Source organism: Chamaea fasciata, unplaced genomic scaffold (genome assembly GCF_029207755.1).
Source record: "Chamaea fasciata isolate MVZ Bird 193981 ecotype frontalis unplaced genomic scaffold, bChaFas1.0.hap1 SCAF_10, whole genome shotgun sequence".
Classification (NCBI taxonomy): Eukaryota; Metazoa; Chordata; class Aves; order Passeriformes; family Sylviidae; genus Chamaea; species Chamaea fasciata.
Window position 1 is genome coordinate 8,191,363 of NW_027094095.1, and position 21,681 is coordinate 8,213,043.

Below are 21,681 nucleotides of genomic sequence, written 5' to 3' on the forward strand. Positions count from 1 at the left end.
TTAAAGGTCCAAGCTAAAAGTGCAGGTGAAACTAATTCCAGTTAGTGCAGCCAGTAAAAAAAAATGTTCTTACAAGCAAAATCCACTGACATCAATTACAATATTCCATGTAAATGTTTTCTAATTCAGTTTGTATGGATGACACATAAATACAGCACACACATAGGTCAGTATGTAAGGACATAACCCCCAGGCATCCTGTCTGCTGCTCAAACACCAACACTGCCGTGCACTGCTCTTACCCAGTCCTGTCACTGTCACCGTGGCTGGCCGGGACTGAATCCTTCCAAACTGGTTCTCAGCTTCACAGACATAAGTCCCTTCATCACTGACCCACAGATCTACAAGGGGAGAAAAGAGCTGACTGCAGCATTTGAAATGAAATTATACATGAACAGCTTGCCTCCCTCTCCATATGGACACCATTTCCTTGCCTCTCCCACCTTCAAACAGTCTGCTTGAAACAGAGCATTCCTTTCCATCAGTCACCAAGTACAGAAACAATGAAAATATAGAAAGGAATTAAAAGCCAATTAAGAAAACAGAAAAATCTTGCTTAGCATAAGAGTGACTGAAATGCTCCAAAATAATCAACATCACAAAGTTTTAGATTATTACCCAAATTAGGACAGATCTAAAACACTGAGTTTGGAACCAATTCTCTAAAAAAACCAAAAAAAACAACAAAACAAAACAACAAAACCAAAAAAACCCACCAAAAATGAAAATTCATGGGTCCTCAGAATCAGAGACCATAGCATACATGTATTTCAACAAAGATTTAATAATTTGCATGAAGAAGAGCGAAGCCAATGACCAAACAAAACTGAATTCACAAGCTCATGGCAAAATAAACTGCATGTCAACAGCAATGACATCAGTATCACCAACAAATTCTGTGATAAAAATCCAGTCTTTTTACACAGTTAATTTAATAGAGTCACGTAGTAACTTAAATGCCTTGCAAATGTCTTAGTTCCTTGTGGAATTCTGTTCTTTAAAGGTTGAGTCTACCTACTCTGGATGGCCAGAGCTCCAGTCCTGAGCTGGCTGGTGGAGCTGAGTGCGAGGGGCCGGGAGAAGAGGGGAGCCCCATCCAGCCTCCTCCAGGTGACCCTGGGCTCAGGGTAGCCCTGCACGTAGCACAGAAGGGTCACGTTGGAGCCCAGATCCGCGGATTCGTCACCTGGCTCCTGCGTGAAAACGGGGGGAGCTGGGGAGAGAGCACACACAGAAAGTGAGTATTGGAACACAGCAATCCCATTCTCTAACACCACTGACCACCCCTATTTATGTCCCACTGTGCATAGGTTTTCTTCTAACATTCCCAACTTTAGAAATACTTTAAGTATCAGTGCTGCTAAATGCCTTGTCTTCTGCAAACAGTGCCATTACTTCAGAAAGAGATGTGCCTGACAGGAACATGTAATAGGATGCAACAGGCAGATGGAAAGAATTAGGAAGAGGAGAGGAAGGGCTAAATCACAATAACCTCATATAGTAACTCAAGTTTGCATTATTAATATTCTGTTTGAGAATTTTATTAGGTTGAGGTTTGAATAGGTTGAGGTTTCCTCTTCCTGTGCCTCACTTTTTCCCCATAACTTTTATAATTTACAAAAGAAGTAAGACTGGGCTGGAAATAGATGGGCTTTAAGGTCCCTTCCAACCCAAACCATTCAGTGATTCCAAGCTGGAGTGCAAATGGGACAAGAAAATTGCTTAACCAACACCACCAAAAGGTGCTCCCAGCACACACAGAGATTTGTTAGAACGGTTTGGGGAGCCAAGGCACCACTCCCTGACCAGTACAGAAACTCTGCAATCTGAGTGTGCCCCATGCAGGTTTTAACTACTTACAGCCAACATCCAGAGTTATCTTGCCAGCAGCTCTCCCTGCCTCGTTGGTGGCCACGCACATGTAGTCACCAGCATCCAGGTCTTGTGTTTCCTGGATCCTCAAAAGACCCCGGTGAGTATCAATAATGAGAAATGCTGATGCCCTCAACTCTAAGTCACCTAAGTCCAGAGAGAAAAAGGCAATATAAGTGTTTATATCAAATATATACCTATATTTATCAAAATTATCCCAACAAAACAGTGTCCAAGTTTGAGTTAGTTCACAACATAGCTGTATGAATTCAGCAGATGAGAATTCTGACTCCCACTCAACTGAGAGGAAAATTTCATTACTACATTAAATACATTCCTTTTTATTTATTGGCTCCACAAGGTCAACACAAACCCAAGTACCTCTGGGCAGAGATCAGCATTAGGACACTGTGTCAGGCTGTATTTCTCCCTCCCCAATTAGAGGCTACATGAAAACAGAACAATAAAGGCTACAGAAAAATGTTTTGTGATTTTTGTAGCATTAAGCTAAACATTTTCTGAAAGAACAAATTTTATTTAAGCAAGCAGGAGGCTTACTATTATTATCAATTATGCTACAGTGTGTTAATTCACCATATTTAAATAGAAGCAAGAATTTAAGCCCTAGAGGTCAATGCCATTTCTTCTAGATTTAGAGAATTTCACAGTTCTGACACTGGTTGAATACAACATAATTCTCTTGAGAGAAATGAAGTCACTTCCAGATCACTGTTATAAATATTGCAGCTAAATAAATGACTCAATAACCAAGCAATGAGCACACCTTTAAACCATTTCACTTGGGGGGTTGGGATTCCAGTTGTTTTACACTCCATAACAGTCGTGTCTCCAAGACCAACCAGAATTTCACTCTGAACTACAGTCAATGTTGGGGCCTCTAAAAACAAACAAGACAGAAAAAATGATCACTTCACCCAAAGTATAGGTAATTTTTAAGATATAAACCATGAAAGACTCTAATTTTCCCTTGTTATATGGAAGAATGTTTGCATTAAAAGTCAAACAGACTTAAAAGTGAAAGATAAACACTAGGAAACAATGAAAAATAACGTCTGGTCCACAGCATCTGAATTGTACGCAGAACATACATGAAACATAGGGACGAAATCAGAAAAAGTACAAAACTAAATACAATCAGAAAGCACAAGCATGAAGAGTCATTCTCCTCCTCCAGCCAGTTGGTCATGAAACCATTTAATACTCTGCTATCAGTATTCTAACACAGTGTTTTGATACAGAAACACAATCACTTTTCCAAAGACACACTCATGTTTCCCAGTCTATTCCATAGTAAGACCCTATTTTAGGGGGTTTTTTCAACCTAAAAAAGTTTTTTAAACTAAAAAGCTTTCTTTTTAGAAATGAGCAGCAAGCTCCAAATACTACCTAACTATACTACTCAGGTTTGAACAGAAAACAAAAGGGACGTTTGTGAGCTGTTCAACATATCTTCCGAGGCTTTTGAAATTTCCACCAGTATGTTCTGCAGGGTTCTACTCATTTCTACAGCTCCTCCTCCCTGATGATAAATGGGTTTATTTTTCTAATTTCACTACTAATTGTTCTAATTTCATTTCTAATTGTTTTTCTTGCTTACCGATGTATGTGAGAATGGATGTCTGTTTCTCTGTCCCAGCTGAGTTACTTGCCAAACAACCATAAATTCCTGCATCTCTGGGAATTGCCTTTCTTATGATTAAGGTGCCTTCTGGGGTCATTCTGTACCTGAGAACACACAGAGGACCAAGCAAAATGATTAGAAAGAACAATGGTTATATCCACACTCCAAGCAGCCGCAGCAGCATAAGCAGATGGTTTAAAAATAGGTGTTTCCAGGGCTTTTTTCCTCATGATAAACACTATTAGTACCATTATATCTAGCACTACATTTTGTGGAAAAGTACATAAAATAATCTTGTAAAAAAACCTGGAGAACTAAAGTTTCTCTGTTAGAAATTAGGTAACTGCAAAGATTGAGGTACTACTTCTAAAACTCACAGACTTCGTTGAAGTAGTAGAATTATTTTGGCACTATTCAAACCTTCTTTCTCACATATGATATTAAAATAAATGAAGACAACTTCAAGTCCCACCTGCTGGAGCCAATGATAAACATATCGTTGAGTGTCCACACAATTGTTGGCTTTGGGTAACCTGTGGCAGAACACCTGATGGACACTTCAGAACCTTCTGTAAAAGTCTGGTTCTTGGGGGAAATCACAAGCCTTGGAGGTTCTACCAAAAGAAATTAAAAACAGCAATTAAAAATGTCTCGTTAGAAAACACAGGTTACGATAAGAACTTCGTTCCCATTTTCAAATAGCTCCATAGCAAGAAAGCAACCCAGTGAAGGTCAGAGCCCACTTGTTTCCACTGGCACAGTCAATCAGCCTCAGACTAAACCACCTTTGTAAGAGGCATTAGCTGAGAATTCAGGTATTTGCCTTCCTAAGATGGAGTTAAAAAAGCAGCAACAGAGCCAATTTTGACAAACACCAGACAATGAGCAACATGGAAGGTGTCCCTGCCCATTGCAGGGGTCAGAACAAAATGAGCTTTAAGGTTCCTTCCAACACACATGGTGATTCTATGAAATTTATTCAGAAAACAGGACACTAAAGCCCACAAACCTTCAGGTGGGTCAATTGTCAGAATGTCACCTGAGGGATAAGAATGAAAGTCACAACATGTGTGTAGACACACAAGTGGAAGAGAAGTGAATCTGCAGTGTTAACAATTGTAAACGATGTTGTGGAGTTCAGGTGTGTTTTCACTAAAAAAGCAACTGTGAACTCAATAGAATTCATTCACTTTTAACCCAGAAAGGTTGTGGACACCCCGTCCCTGGAAATGTCCAAGGCCAGCTTAGACAGGGCTTAGAGAACAACCTGGGATAGTGGAAAGCATTCCTGCCCATGGCAGAGGGTGGCACAGAATGGGCTTTAAGGTATCTCCAACACAAACCATTCTATGATTCCATAATCCTTAGACAGATTTCCCCAGAAAAAAATTACCACCAAAGCAGTTCACTTGGGCAACAGATACTTTATGGTAGGTATGACTCTGTCTTACAGTGGCGAGAAGAAGATCCAGACCCATGGATAAGAAGTTAGTTGAGATGTGAAACTGGCTGCTATGAAATAGGTAGTACCAATCTTCACGTTTGGAGCTTTGCCTTTTGCTCACCACTCTGTATTGATACAAATTCCTGGACAAACCACAGGACAAAAGCCTAAACCCAAGTCTCCTGTTCATGAGAGTCCAAGAGGCTGAGCATGTGGAACCCAGAGGTACCCCACATTTAGGGCTGCTCTGCACAGCCCTTCTTTCTCAGCTCCAGTGGGAATTACCCCATCCCACTGGCCCAGGTGACACTTGACACGTTTCAGTGGCTGCTAAGGAGCAGTGTGTGTAAGAGCCAGCACACAGCACAAGTGGGCAGGAAGGGGCCAGAAATGGCTCCATGTTACAGAACTGTCCCCACGTGCTCCATGATGTGCACAGCTGGCTCAGCTATTTTTATTTGGTTTGAAATCCTGCCAAGAGACGCTCGGGGCATTCTGCGTGCTCTGGTCCCAGGAAGGTCTCTGCTCCTGTTGGGACTAGGAAACTGACTCTGATGGCAATTTACAGATCATGCTTTGGAAATACACTATTGTCCATGCCAGTATTTTCACATATATCAGGTGAGCAGAAGATGAAAGAAATGTTAACTTGTATTATATTTGTAATAAAATTATCAGAAAAAAGTCAATATACACAGCTGTAATAATCAAGATACTGACTAAAATCAGTGAGGCCCCATTTGCCACCAATTAACCATCTTGTTTTCTTGCCCAAATGCCAGGGACCAGGCAGGCACACAAGAAGGGCTTTCTCATATTTCAGGTCCATTTACTTTCTTTTGCTTTGTTCTCTGAATCTCAGATGTGAAGATTTGTAGGTGAAAGGAGAAGCACAAGCTCCTTACAGCACCTATCTCATTCAAGGCTGCACAATGAAACCTTTTAAACAACATGTTTAAATGTGTAAATCTTCTCAAGAGACCACACCTGCAGAGCTGCCTCCAGCTCTGGGCCTCCAACATCAGAAGGATGAGGAGCTGATGGAGTGAATCCAGAGGAGGCCATGGAGATGCCATCAGGGCTGGAGCCCCTCTGCCTCTGCTCTGGAGCCCAGCTGGGAGAGCTGGGAGTGTTCATTTGGAGAAGAGACGGCTCCAGGGAGATCTAAGAGCCTTTTCCAGCACCTAAAGAGGCTCCAGGTGAGTTGGAGAGGGACTTGAGACAAGGGATAGAGAGACAGGAAAGAAGGGGAATGGCTTCCCACTGCCAGAGGGCAGGGTCAGATGGGATACTGGGAAGGAATTGTTTCCTGTGAGGATGGTGAGGCCCTGGCATAGGGTGCCCAGAGAAGCTGTGGCTGTCCTTGGATGTGTCCAAGGCCAGACTGGATGGGGCTTGGAACAACCTGGGACAGTGGAAGGTGTCCCTGCCCATGGAATGAGATGGGCTAATAGTCCATTCTAGGATTCTATAAATTAATATTGAATTCAATTTTATGCTTTTATTCACAAGCCAAATTAAAGATGTGCAGAAGAAAAGTTGCACATAAACAGAAAAGCTGTAACAAAGGTTCCTGTTGGGACAGCAAGCTGGGACCAGAGTTGTGTAGCATAAAGACAGATCAAAACAAGAGGGATAAAAAAAAAAAGCCTTCAGCATCAATCAGCCAGCCACATTCATCTGCTTTTCTGGCACCAACTAAGTGAACTTAATTAAAAAGTAATATCACCTTCACACATTATCTTGCCTTATTCACTTGCCAGTTGCCTTAGTTAGCTACCAAATTCCCAGTGACCCACCTTCCAACCCCTTCTCATCCCCACCAAGGTGCAGGGTGCTGTCCTGTAGCATCCCTTGTCCTGGTAGTCTGCAGAGGGGCACCCACATGTTGCAAGTAAAGAAACAGAACCACAGAATGGTTTGGGTTGGAAGGGACCTTGAAGATTATTTATTCTATCCCCTGCCATGTGCAGGGATACCTTCCACCAGACCAGGTTGCTCCAAGCCTCAGAGAGCTCCAAAGAGGAGCCTAAAGAGAAACACAGAAGGCCCTAAACTGCTTTTCATTCTTAAGCACAGACACCTTGCATTTAATTAACTTTAAATTTGAAATAGCAAGTGAAGATGTAATATTTCAGTTTTATTCCCTTCCTCATTTTTGCAGCATTTAAAGATTGCAGAGCAGTATAACCAGTTCCTCTCTGCCCATTATCACAGTGTGTATCCACAGACCTAAGTGAGCAATATTCACACCATCAGTCAGAGAGATATCTGAAAGACAAGGATATTTATTTCTGTATTGTATCTTTTCAGAGAAAAGATCAGAAAAAAAAATCAGAGTTATGCCAAGAAGGTAATTCTCCTTTCATCCATCTGGGCAGTCTCTTCCCTGGCATTCTTCCAGATAGGAGTACATTCATGCTGAAAGCCCCACTGTGTTCATCCAGACTTGGTTTCTGCTTCTGCCTGGGATGTACTTGAGTATCAGCATTGCTTTGTTGAGCCAAGCCACACATACTAAGACACTTGATTTCTCATGTGGGCTCGTGGAAAACATAATAAATCTGCTTATTTTTTGTAGGCGTGGCTGGACACTGCATTGTTTAACAGTGCTCCTTGCAAGCAGGTGCTGAAAGTGCCTTTCAGATATGATAGTGATACCAGAAAGGCACATGAACATTTTTAAATTATAAGGTGAAGGAAACCCACCATGGTGAGGGGACAGAACAGTAACTACAGCATGTATGATTTTATTCCATCTATTCCATTCAGGTAAAAAGAAGCACCTGAGCAAGACACTGATTTCACTGCTTGTTAACCCAATGCTGGAATTCATCTCATGCCCAGATTACTAACTCAAAACATCTCTACTAATCCCAACCAAAACACAAGCCAAAGTTTCTCCCCATTACACAGCTGTGTTGTAGAGGGAAAAGAAAGGTGCAACAATCAAGATAATCACTTCCTTGTCTGCTCTTACACCAGAACACATGAAAAACCAAGATTACCATAAAATCACATTTAGCATCACATATATATGAAAACACCACAAACAGAACAACAAGCTTCCAGCATATGCTACATTAACTGAGCCTAAAAAATATGCAAATAGCAAACTCATGTTTTACCTACCAGGCTGTAACAAAACCAGAAAAAAATAAAGGTTTAAATGTTCATGGAATTTCAGTCATCAGTGAGAAACATATTGAAAAATGCATAGGATCACCAATGTTTCACAATCCTGGCCAATCTCCAGCCTCATATAGCTGCAATATACTCCTCTCTAGGCACCTGAAAAAGTAAGGAATCCCCTCATAAATTCATTTATGTTTCCATAAAAGACCAATCTGATGGGAGGACTTGAGCAACTCACACTACATAGCCACTATTGCACAACTCCAAATGTGAGCACGTACTTTTTAGTCCTAGCACTCAATGGGCATCAAGACTCCTTGGCATTTATCAAACTGCATTCTAGGACCTTCCAGAGTGCTCTGGGCAGTACCTCCAGCCTACAGAGAGGCCCAGGTTTCACAAAGGCCTGTGCCCCATCTGTGTCCCAGGGAGCAGAGAGAGCAGTGAGAGGCCGGGGACAGCGTTCTCCTGAGCACAGAGCATACAACTGGGGCACAAAGCCCCACCAAGACTCCAGGCTGTATTTGCACAGCTGCTGGCATGAGAGTTGCATGAATATTCCCTTTTACAAACAGCAGCATCAAATCCAACACTTTCAAAACAAGGGTTTACTACATCCCCCTTCAGCAGGAAAAGCAGATGCTGGGTTATTTTTAGAGCCACAAGCATTTGTTCTCTGCCTTAACTCCCCCCTAGAGGGAAAACGGGGATGAAAGCAGTGTTTATTCTCTTATGATCCAAAATTCAGAGATCTACATGGAGCTGGTCCAACAATAATGAAGGGCTTCAGGATGAATTTAATTTGACGTTCTGAATTACTTACATCTCCACAAAGCACGGACCCATCTCCACCAATTAACAAGACTTCAAATTTCCGTCTTTGGCATGTTAACAATGACAAGCCCATAAAGCTGTAGCTTTTACATCTGGCCACCCTTTACTCTTTGCTGCCAAATAAAAACTGTTTTTTGAAAAGTGCTCCAGGCCCTAACAAGTGCTGCAAGTTGTACATGACAATCACACACTGAGTACCTCCAGAAATCTGACAGAAATTATTTTGTCTGGGTAAATTAAAATGATCACAAGTAACAGTACTTGCAAACCCTTCAGATACCATTCAGCTCCTGCATGCAGCCATTGGGAAGGCTGGCAGTAGATTACTTTTTCCAAATGGAAGAGGCAGGCACTAGTGCAGAAAGGTGAATTCAGCTGCAGCTTAGTGTTTCCTATGTATTTATTCTATTCTAAGCATCCTTTACAAAAAATAAAGAAAACTTGACTCAGACTCTCAGCTAAGGCTGTCTGAACTGCCCAAGAGGGTTCCCTCAAACATGTTTGAAAGCTGTTAGCACTACCAGGACCAGCCAAAATGTAATTCCCAACTATTTGATACAATCATTCTACATATATAAGTGACTGGAAACTCAATATTCTGTTGTGGCAGCAGTAAAACTTCTCTAGCTTTACTAGAAAAAACCACCAGAAGCAATTTGATTGGTGTATTAAAGCTCCCAGCTGAGCTACAGACATTAGGGACGAAAACCTAAATCCCAGGAAGAGAGGCACTTCTCTTGATGCCTTTGACATGCCTGAATGAGCGTCTTGATGGAAAAATTCCATACAATTCAAAACTAGGCTTTCCAAATGCACTGGGGTGGAGGTTTTTTCATTACTTTTTTCCTTTCAGCTTTGTTAAAACTTTAGGTTAGAGAAATCTAAGTTAGTTAGAAATTAAGTTGTAACTCTGCTATAGCAGAGGGTAATTCAAACAGATATTGAAAAAAAACCACACTTCTCTCTGCTGTATTTTGTACTAGGCCCTACACAAGTGGTTCCACATCTACTTATTTTACCTTGGTAACCAATACACGAAAAATTACATCCCTTTAATAAATGTTTTAATTCCGCTTTTGACCTCTGTTTTGGACCTTAGGTCAAGTATTCCATTCAAAATGTATTTTTTCAATAATTCTTAGTTTTCCATTAGCTAAAAAATTACTAGAATTAGAGCAGAAAAGTTAATTAATGAAGGCACCCCCCCTGCACAGAACATGGTCCAGCATCATTGCAAGCAGAAATCTGCTGGAATCACCTACAAGTGACAGAATCATTTTCTTTCAATAAGATTTTGAGTTCTGTCTCTCCTCACCCATAGACAGGCACAAAAGAACCAAGGTTCAAACCTCCACACAATCAAGGCAAATAGAAAAAAAAATTCTGCGGTACTTCAAAAATTGAAAAATATTTGTTCCAATACCAATTATTCCATTTATACTTTTTTTTTTCTTATAAATTTGTTGCTGGTATACAGCAAAAGCCCAGACTCACATTTGTTTGGTCTCACTGCAGGAGAAGGGAATACAGGTGACCTCTCCCTGTTAAGTACCAGCTGTGTTAATTACCCAATACAACCTCCCCCCGATGACTAACAGCTATATCCAATAAAGGTAAGAGTGATAAAAGGGAGTGGGTTAGCTCATGAAGGAGGAGGAACCTTGAGGAAGAGGGAAGGAGAGGATCATGAAGAAGGAGGATCCTGGGGAGAGAGAATCACTCCTCTGAGGTCAGTCTGGGTGTGCAGTTGGAGCCTGCTGTTGCAACCTGCAGCCACAGTCTAGCCAGGTAAAAGCCTGCAGTCATGGTCTGCACACTGATACCTGCAGTGAGTGTTTAGCAGGAAATCACCAGCAGTCAGAGGCTGCGAGGGAAACCTACAGCAGGAGCTTGCTGCAGCCAGAGCCAGTGAATAGCTGAAGTCAGGATAACTGAGCTGCAAAGAGGAATAAACCAGGGCCCTTTTCATGCTGTGATGAACAAGAAGTCTGTGTCTTGGCTCATTTCTGTCCTTTTACAAGAGGGCTGCCTTTTTTAGTTCTGACTTATTTTTCATTAAATCACACAATGGTTTGGGTTGGAAGGGATATTAAAGCTCCTCTCATTACAACCCCTGCCATGGGCTGGGACACCTTCCACTATCTCAGGTAGCTCCGAGCTCCATCCAGCCTAAGACACTTCCACGGATGGGCCTATCCAAGGTTGTGGGCAGCCTGTTCACCATGGGTACCGGTATCCCATAGTTACCTTGCACAGTCAGGAAGACAGACGCCGTGGCAGACCCGCCCTCGTTGGCAGCGGTGCAGCTGTAGCTGCCCGTGTCCGAGAGCCGGGCTGGCCGCAGCTCCAGGGACAGGTTGGCCAGGACGCGGAGGCGCAGCGGGTCCTGCAGGCAGGCGTCGCGCCCGTGCCGCTGCCACGTCAGGTTGTAGGGCCCCGCGCTCAGCACCAGGCAGCTCAGCACCGCCACCGCCCCCGGCACCACCGTCACGTTACTGGGCACCTGCAGCATGGGCGGGGGCTCTGCGGGAACAGAGAAAAAAGGCGTGAGAGACATGTACTTGGCAACCTTTCAGCATTTGTGCATTAACAACTTTAAAGTTGCTCAATAAACAACTTCAGGCACACTACAGAACAAAAAAAAAAGTCATACTATTTTAATTATTTATCTAATAGGTTAGGGGTTAAATATTAAATTTAATTAATTGAGTTATTTAATAATTCAGGTTTAATGTTTGGTTTTGTCTCCCATTCTGAAGCCACGAACAGAACCCAGGGCAGCAGCCTCATTCTCTGATGCTGAGCTACCTGCCAGGAGCTCACATCACAAAAACACACCTGGTCTAGATCCAAACTACCACAGCTTGTAGGATGAAAAATCACATCCTGTATGCGAAGAGGCAGTTCTGTGTTCTTTGAGCACAGCCAACAAGGCATCAGTGTCAGAGCAACAGGAGGGAGACAGGACCACCACAAGCCTCCCAGTGTGATCTCTGCCCCAGGTGTGACCTCACCTGGTGGCATCTGAGCTATGCAGTAGATTTTTACAGGTTGTATATGGAAAAAAATATGTTAGTAGGAAATTCTTCCAGCAGCAACAATGGAACCAAATTTACACCATTAATGAGTTCTTTCCGTGATGGATTCTATACAAAAATGTGGAAGGAGAAAGCATCCATGCTCTTATTTGATCAAGGACTTCATGAATTAGGGTAAGAAAAGGGGAGGTAATAAACACAGTATGCAGGCAGCCCTGACAGACAGACAGACACAATGCCAATGGCCACTCCTGCTCACGCGGACTGAAGGACACCACAAGTTACCAGCATCATTGCACAGAGCGGCCAGCCTGGACTGTGCAGCTGGTAAGGACATGAACCCAAGGTCCCTGCTACGGTGGGGGTGAGGGACAGCTGGTGAACTCATGAAGGAATACACAGGGAAGTGAATTAGAGAGGAGAAATGGGAGGAATAGGCAGGAAGGGGCATAAAAGGGGCCTGTCCCCTGTAAAGTACCACCACTCAGTACCCTGTCTGCCCCAGGCCTGGCCAGCAAAGCTTGTCCTCTCTCACTGGTAAATCCCTTCTTTAAGTCTACCAGGGTAACCTCAGTACCTGTCCCTACTCTGTATCCCTACAAATATTCAGTGTCAGCTACTGAGGGACTGCTGTGAGTAGACTGGGTGCCAGCTGCTGGAGTCAGAACAGGGGTTTAGGAACTCCATGCCAGTGGCACCAGCTCCTGGGGGGCCTGGGGTCCCAGCCCCAGCTCTTGGAGCCCACAGTGACCTCAGGCAGGGCTGTGCTGCCACACACCAGGTGTCCCTGGATGAGCTCTGGCAGCCAGGCAGAAGGAATTCCTGCAGCTATGTACAACACCCTTCAATTATGACTTCCACTCCAATCTCTGGGAATTTTGTTATCTTTTCCTGTACATATTTTATGTTGTAACTCCCAGTATTTGTTACCTGCTTTCTACCTGACCCACCTGAACAGCTCTATCGTTCTCCAAGAAAGCAGATGCAGTAATTTTCTACTGAAATTAAACTTTGAAACCACAGATGCTTAAAATAGCAGCATTCTGCTCCTCCTTGAGATATTACTGATCAAGGAGGAAACATTTCAAGAAAGAAAATTAATTATTTATGACTTTGTGCATTCCGATTAAAAATATCATATATATTCCATTTGGTTTTCCCCAGACTGGTTCTTGAACAAAGAAAACTCCACAATAAATAATACTTTGAGAGGGATGCTTGTGCAGAAATTAGACAGCTGTAAGAGCAAGACCAAATCTTTATCAGTACACGCTAAAACACAACCATCCTAAAAAAAAAGCAAGGATGATAGGGGGAAAAAACCCCAAAACTGTATTTATTAAGGATTAACGTTACTCATAATCTCAGAACCAGCCATAAATCCTTCTCCTCAAGGTCTCCTGGGGGAGTCTCAGATGAGGTTCACAAGCTCCATGCTGGATCCCTGCACAGCACTGTGTGCTGGGTGTGCATCTCTGCCTCCCTACAAACACAGTCCCGACAGCAATCGGCCCCACTGCCAAATCCATGGACTTTAATCCATGCAGAGGAGAGTCAGGGAAAGCTACACTTGCTTATTGAATGGAGTTTCTCCCCTGTGCTTTTACATTTGGGAGAAACAATAAATCTTCTACTGCTTTCCACAGGCTTATCATAAAATATGTTACCTAAACTCAGGGGAGAGAGACAAGGCCAGTACAGGACTGGAATCCCCATCTTTTGACTGCCAGTCTAGTGGGACAACACAAGTTTTGGACTATCCCAGCCTCTGCCCACAGCAGTGCTCACACTCAGCCATCCCCAAAGCACTTTACTAGCCCTTCAGCTAGAGTGCTGCACAAGCTAACGAGCCATTTAACATTTTAAAGATTTAATAGGAGTAAAACAAAGTCAAACTCAAGTGTTTGCTTTCTGTGAAATGAGAAAACATTGGCACAGCTCCAATACCTTTCACACAGCAGTTGCCAGAATGGATTATCTGTGATATACTGTCTGTCAGCTGGGTAAACCAAGAACACTTGAAGAGATTGTTTACTCTGCTTCAAGAAGAAATTTCAAGTAATTTTCTTGCAAATATTTGTACACAAGGATTTCAAAGCATCTCCCTTCCATTAATCCGCTGCAGGGCTTCGAGCAGAACAAATTGTCATGTTTACACAGTGACTCAGTTCCAGGCTATCTCTTGTTCTTTGCAAACAAGGGGATATGGGATTTTTCCCCTTACTACTCTTGGCTTTCAAGTGCTACCAACATCACAAGAAAAAGGTCAGGATTCTCTTTCACATTTCTCTTTGATGAGAATGGCTGCACCTTCCAGACTGTGAATCTTTGTGCCCAGAATTGCTTGCCCTCCAAGCCATGGTTTGAAACAAGCACCCGGGAATACCCTTTCTGCTTGAGGGATTTTTGTGGCCAAATAATATACTAGTGCCCTAGAACCAGGACTTGGGTAAGCACAGATGTTGTTACTGTTCCATTCTACTCTACGTGAATAAAAGGATGTTCCTCTCCTCAAATTCATCCCTTGGTCCAAGAGGGCTCTTTCTCTACAAACTTTGCCTTGCACAAAATCAATGCTATCACACTGGTTTCTTTGAATTTGCTCATAGTACAATGAAAGGAACATCTTTGCCTGGAAAAGGAAAGGTGAAGGGTTATGGAGCCACTCTCTTCAGCTACTTAGAGAGTTGTTTTAGGGAATGCACAATTAGAGTGTTCTCTAATTGAGGAGAGGAAAAAAAAAAAAAGATGAGAGTCTTTGTTCATACTTTGTTCACAACATGCAGCAGGGGAAATTCTGACCAGACATACAAAATATTTTCCTAGTGGGGATAGTTAAGCACTGAAGGCTGCCCATGAACTTGTGAAATCTCCACCCTTGGGGACAATCAAATACTGATTGGACAAGTTCCTGAAAAACATAATCAAGCTTGGAAGTTAATTCTCTTTGAGATGTGACTTGGACTAGGTGACTTCCAAAGGTCCCTCCAGTCTGAATTGTTTTGTGATTCTGTGAACCATAATCCAGGTTAATTTACCTGGAGTAGCTACTGCAGGAGATAAGAGGCAAGACAACTTAATTTCAAGGCATTAAATGAAACCCTGAGTTGAAAATCTTGTTCTGACTTCTCCCATTCCTCCCTGTCACAAAATTAACTGCTCCAGTATTTTTCCAGCTCACCAGCAACGGTTTTCACTTGCTTCAAGACTCATATCTGATCAACACCAACACAATGCTGTGGATCTTTGCTACAAACCAGAAGTTATTTTTCCCTCTCGCTCTGTCTGCATTGCAACTGTGAAAAATTAAATTACAAAATTCGCTATAGTATGGGCAGAGGTCTCATCCATCCACCCACAGACAGAAATAAACCTACTGTTTATTCAAAATTATCTTTGTGATTAGCCCTATTTTTACCTCGTTCATTTTACTTCCTCATCTTTATTACCACATTTAAGAAATTCAATAGATGACATTTCCAACAATTTACTGAATTTTGTATTGTAAAAAAACACAAATCAAATTGTCTCAGTTGTCTATCGGACAACACATACATACAATCAAGCCAACATATAATTGCTACAAAGTGAAGTAAAAACAAGAACAAATGAAATCTGAGATTTAAGTTTTTGGATTCTACAAGTCAGATCTATTCTTCAAGTCCAACTGATAGCAGGAACTAAACCAAAACTAACTTAGACATTTAAAACAGGTTTGTTAAAAAAACCTCAGCTCGCTTGTGGGGATGGGTGGGGAAAAAACACAGTAATTAAAAATACACTTAAAACTGGGAATGTATTTTACCAGCCCCATGGGCTTCTCTTAAGTGTTCTATCCCAAATAATTCACCCCAGAGGGGTGGCTGGGACGCACCTGACACATTGAGGAACGTCTGCGCGCGTCCCGTCCCCGCAGTGCTGGTGGCCACGCACTCATAAAAGCCCTCGTCGGACACGGACACCTGGGCAATGTCCCAGCTTATGCTGGATGATTCTCTGCAGGAGAAAAGGGCACTCACTGAATCCCTCAAGGAACCAAGAGCTACACCAGCTTGGTTCCCTGATTGCAGACACAGGAGAGTTTCACAATCATTGAGAGAATCAAACTGGATGTCACTTTATGGATGGTATTTTCTCGTAAGATTTTGCAGAATGTCCCACTTGCACATCAAAAAATAAACCCTTAATAAGTCAGCAATCGTCACACAATACCCAAAGGCAGTGTATTTGCTGTCATTCCCTCAGCTGCTTGTGCTCTGTTGTATTTACCACCTGAGAAGACACATTCCTTGATGCCAGCAAGTTTCTCTGCAGAGCCAGTAAGTGATACCAAACCCATGCCTCTTACCAGCAAAGGCAACAAGGTCTCATCCTCCCATCTGAGCTTCCCAAACTCACAGGTGCAGGAATCCAGAGAACCACTGCAGGTTTTCTCTAGATCCCAGCAAAGCCAAGGCTGCTGGGCAGTAACACCATGTTGGTATCACACACAATGTGAAAGCAAGAAGGGAATAAAATTGTAGCTACATACACTGCTTACGTATGTGCTTCAAAACAAACATTCACAGTTTCTCATGATTCAAAACTACATTTTATAAACTCCTGGTGCTACAGACACACAGAGGACAACAAAAATGAGCAAACCAGTGGCTCTGCAGTGTCCCAGTGCTCCCCATGGCCTGTTGCTACGGCACATAAACAAAACTGATAAGCACCAAAATATCTGTGAGAGCTTTGGCAAGTCATTACCACATTACAGGAAAACACTACATTAATGACCCCTTTGTTTGTCTGAATAGATTGATTTATCAGCCCTTAAAGGATACAGAAGGAACAAGAGACTTGGAATATGCATGGAAGTTCAATGCCGTAGCACCATTAGGCAGACAATCCAACCACACCACTAATGAAAACAGTGTATGGTGACCTTAAATGGCTTTCTACTTGTTCCCTCTTACTTCATACTTACTCTAGATAACCTAATTTATCATACTTCAAATCTATGACATTTCCCAATGCAATGCTGGCACATGGGCATGGCAGCAATTGCCAGCACTGAAGAATAAGGTTTCTTCCAAATAATGAGTGAGAAACTCCTCTGTTTCATGGAAAATATGTTAAAAGTGAGGTTAGGCAATCTTGTTCCGCTTCCTTCCTGACTCGTGCTACACACCAGATGTCAACTGTGGAAGCCTTGAGAACAGAAGCACAAAGGGAAATGTGCCCAGGGAGGTGGAACAGCTTGGAAAAACAAAGACCTGTGGTGGACTATTAGAGAAAAATTAAAAAAATCAAACCAGCACCGGCAGTAAGGACTAACACACAGCTCAGGGCATCTACTCCACACATGGGCACTGAGTGAGGAGCTGTAACTGCACACAAGTCACAGCACTTGCCACGGGATAACTCAGCACTTTCTAGCACCACCATTACCTACCAATTCCATTTTACTGTACATGCAATCTGCTGATTGGGCTGTTTGTATGGGCAGCTGGGGAGCTACAAACATTCCAACTCCAAAGCCCAGAAGACCCCCTGGTTCTCAGCCACTGCAGAGAGCACAGGGGCGCTTGGGTTGTGTCGGATCTCACCTCCTGGACTCCCCCACCACACTGCTCCAGACCCAGCTGGGAACTCACCAGCAAAAGGCTGTGGCTCACAGGGAGAAATGAAACCTGTAATTTCACTTCTTAGCACATGGTTTGGAGGAATATAATCTGCATGGTTTACTAGACTTGAATAGCAACTGCAAATATAAATTGATTATGAGTGAAATTTTTCATTATCATGAGTGTTGTTTTGATTAACTACATTAATTGCCTTTCTTTTCAGAATTTAATGTCTCATTTTTGCTGATTCTAATCTCTGCAGAATTGGTGGGATCTGCTATTTATAATACAGAATGGATTGTAAAGACACTTTAGTGCTCAGTTCCCACCGATTCCCCACTGGAATGAAGTGCTCATCTACTGCTCTTGACCTCCTGTATCAGGCTGGTCAAAAATGCACTGGGATATTAAGCAAAATCCAAATTTTCTTACTACGTTACCACAGGATGCAGAAATGTAGAAAGACAGGGCTGTTACAATTTTACAAAAATTCCTTCTTCCTAACATATGTTATTCATTTAAAATTAGGAATTGTTATTGCAGCTGATAGTACCTCTAGAACCAAAGTAAAAAAAAAGGACTCAAATTTCAAAGTCTGTTCTCCTCATGAACCGTAAACCTGTAGTCATTTTAAGGGTATTTTCACATAGACAACTGTCACAATAGACATATGATATTCAACTCATAAACCATTTAGATTTTGAAATAAATATTAAAACAGTTGAGTAAAGATATCTCGACACCAAAAAAAAAAACCTCATTCAATGCAGAGGAATACTAGAGTTCAAATCTGCACTGAACTACTAAAGTGGACAGATCCTGCCTGGAACTTCACTACAAATGATAGGAAAACAAGCCAAGCCCAATTAGATCCTATTTAACTGTGACCAACAATATTTGGCTTGAATTATGTTTTTTTAAATTAACTTGGATGATGCATTCATTCATAATGACAGCCCTGTAACAGAAAAAAGAAAAATGCAGCCAAAACAGTGGTGCTGGATGTGTGAAGAGCAAGAAGTGTGGGGTTTGATACCTAAGGAACGGAAAACATTACACAGCAGCCCAAGTATGTGCTGTGCTGGGGCTATGTGTCAGTGGCACCTCATTAAAACCCAAACCACACCAAGCTGCAGCAACTCCCACTACCAGCAGTGCACAAGGGAGCTGCAGGATGTGCTCACTTGGGTATGCTGTACCTGCTGGGGAATGCAGAATTTAGTCTTCAGTCTGCTCCTGAGGTGCTTTGGGCTGCATAGGAGGCTGCTGACACTGTTTGCTCGTGCACACTTCCCTTTTGGTTTTAACAAACAGAATTAAAAGGGCCACTTTATGAGTATTTTAACTAATTTATTACCTTTTTCATTATTATTCTTCTCTTACCCTACAGAGAAAGGGCACACAATTCTTTTTCTATACAGGAATCTGAAAACCCTGGTATATCCCACATAAATGTTGCTATTTTGAGAGATTTGCTGAAGATGAAAGTTTCTAGGGCAGGTCATAGGACATACTTCTAGGGCATCCATGAAAGGCATTAAAAACCAAATTAATATATGCCCAGTCATCTACGTATCACTGGGGCCAGAGTGAGGGGTGTGTTTAATAAACAAAGCTAGTTACCAATTTTGCATAACTTTAAAAAAATATAAATTAAAACCATTTGCCTTGTAGACTTTTGGACCCAGTTTATCATAATTTCAGAGCACACATCTGAGGGGAATTTAGGCCAGAACCTTAAAAATCCCATCACATGTACAGAGTGTACACCTTCCTCTACATATCATATATAGATACGTCTCTCGATATATAAATATTATCAATATCTCCATAAAATACTGCTTTCCTGATGAAGAGCACCAAAAAAACCAGACGGGAAGTAGCAGGATGTAGACAGTAAATAATAACAGAAATCATAAGCTATAAATAGGAAATGAAGCAGCATTGTGACAAAAGTAAGTAAAAAAAAAAAAGTAAGGTCACTACTTACTTGAAGAACTGATCCACTCCCAGTTTTACTCCATTTTTAGTAAAACGCTGAGTAAAAGGTATAAGGCTTTCAACGTGGCAAGGAATAGAGCCTGGCTGTAAATAATATCCTGGAGTCTTCATGGGCATTGTTACTTTGGGGGCATCTGAAGAAAGAAAATGTTCCCCAGAAAGTATATTAACAGGTACTGACACACATCCTATCCTTTCCTTTTATTAAAAGGAAGCTCAATTTCTGATAAGCTCTACTTGGTAGGTATTGACCATCATAAACTAGAGACAAAACTTTGGAAAGAAACAGCACAGAAAGTATTTGCATAACTTATAAAAGCATACAAGATCTCAATTTTAACTGATTCAGACGAGAAAAATGAACAGTCAATTCTAGTTAAAGTCTCTTACCAGGAGTAATACTAGAAAACAAAACACTTGAAACTCTCTGAAAAAGATAATCATCCTTGTCATAGCCTGTTATTTTAACAAAAAAAGCTTCATCTGGTGGAATGAAGTCAGAAATATTCCATAGTCCATAGGGCTTTCTGTCAGGATAGTATTTCACAGGCAAGGTCTTAAGGAGTTCCCCTGTAACACTCAGAAGTTCCAGTCGGTCTACTCTAGCTGGAAGCAGGATCCCTGTGGTGTTCAGCAGCATGAAGGTAGGAATCCCTAGAAAAACAGAAACACGCTATTTTAAGTGCTAAAGAAAACAGATAACTAAAACATGAAAGATTAAATTCCATCTGCATGGCTCATACGCCATGAATGCAGCATTCAGCTCCAGTCCTTACCTAGTGAGTAGGGAAAGGCTAAATCGTCCTGAGCTGAGCTCTGCTTATTAGCTGTGAGGAGACCCAGCTGGGGAGAGTTTGAATTACTGATTTCCAACAGGTGTTTCCAAAATAGTTTCTTTATTAACTCCTCACCATGCCCCTGGGCCAAGGCCTTTTTCTGAAGCTCCAAAAATAACAGAAACAACACTGCAATTCTGAGGCATAGTTAAAAATATCTGTATTTATGTCACACAGATAGAAAGCTCTCCCAGGAACTAACCCACAGCATCCCTGCAGTTATGACAAAGCTCATCATAGAGCTGTACTCGATTTAGGGGGCCTGAGGCTGTTTAACATGGACTAAAGTGTTAACAAACCTTGCACTGGCCTGCTGGATGTTTTTTTAAAGTCCAAGGTGGGCTTCCTGGAGAAGCCAGCCCGGAAGTCGATGGTGCTGAGCCCCGTGATGCGCACAGAGTGCCTCCCGCTGCTTGAGGTCTGCAAAATAGGCAGCACATGCAATCAGCACTGCAGGACTGCACAGAGGCTGAGCCAGCCACTGAGATCAGGGACTGACTCCAGCACACTTAACAGCAGCACACAGAGCGGCCTCGTGGCTAAAGTTGTAAGGAGAAGCCCCTTGAAAAAGCTTTGCTTTCACAGCCAGGCACAAGAGTTGTGGTGTCAGCAAAGAGAGCCAGTTTGTCTTGGAAATAAAACACACCAACAAATCAACATCTCCTTGCCACATGCCAGTGCCAGCAATGGGAGTGGTCTGGGAGTTAGGACCTGACCATTACAAACTCTACTAGGAAATGGCGAGTGAATCAGAACTCAGCAAAAATATCTGTGCATTAAAGGTGCTTCTCTTCACCAGCCAAGTGAAAAGCAGATGGTGCACAGGTACCTCTCCCCTCTGGTCTGTACCCCTGTACCCTCACCTTGTCATTCTGTTTTAACCAGCAAAAAACAAATCAGAACAACCCCCACCCATCCATCACCCTTGAACAGCCAGAGCTTCATGTTCTAGAGAGTACAGCTGCTTTGATACAAGTCTTTCATCTTCAAGAAGACAAATCAAAGTAATTTTAAGTTAATTCCTATGATTCTGTGAAGAGAAAGGACAAGTGCTACTTGCCAAAGGTACACAGGATCCCATGGCTTTTCCTCCTCACCTACTTCTACACCCTTCAGGTGTCTGGAAGCTTCCACTAAGCATTCCCTGGAGTTTTACCCAATTCATTCTCAAATTCCTGCAGCTCTCTGGAAGAGAGGTTACTCCAGAGTAACCCCCTCTGCCACTGCTGCATGTGAGTATGAAATTAAACAGTTGTTTCTTATAACTAAC

General features: G+C 42.3%; 1 protein-coding gene across 1 annotated transcript in view; it reads right to left on the bottom strand.

Annotated features, from left to right (window-relative positions):
- Nucleotides 1–21,681, bottom strand: part of HMCN1 (hemicentin 1) — a 166,025-nt gene that overhangs the window by 96,593 nt on the left and 47,751 nt on the right. Inside the window, exons 7-17 of the mRNA XM_066192199.1 lie at nt 20,711–20,831; nt 19,966–20,229; nt 19,565–19,709; nt 15,840–15,961; nt 11,175–11,450; nt 3,987–4,128; nt 3,491–3,618; nt 2,657–2,770; nt 1,861–2,019; nt 1,019–1,213; nt 243–341 (exon numbers count right to left, since the gene is read on the bottom strand). Coding sequence (XP_066048296.1) covers nt 243–341; nt 1,019–1,213; nt 1,861–2,019; nt 2,657–2,770; nt 3,491–3,618; nt 3,987–4,128; nt 11,175–11,450; nt 15,840–15,961; nt 19,565–19,709; nt 19,966–20,229; nt 20,711–20,831 — 1,765 coding nt within the window. The remainder of the gene's footprint in view (nt 1–242; nt 342–1,018; nt 1,214–1,860; nt 2,020–2,656; nt 2,771–3,490; nt 3,619–3,986; nt 4,129–11,174; nt 11,451–15,839; nt 15,962–19,564; nt 19,710–19,965; nt 20,230–20,710; nt 20,832–21,681) is intronic.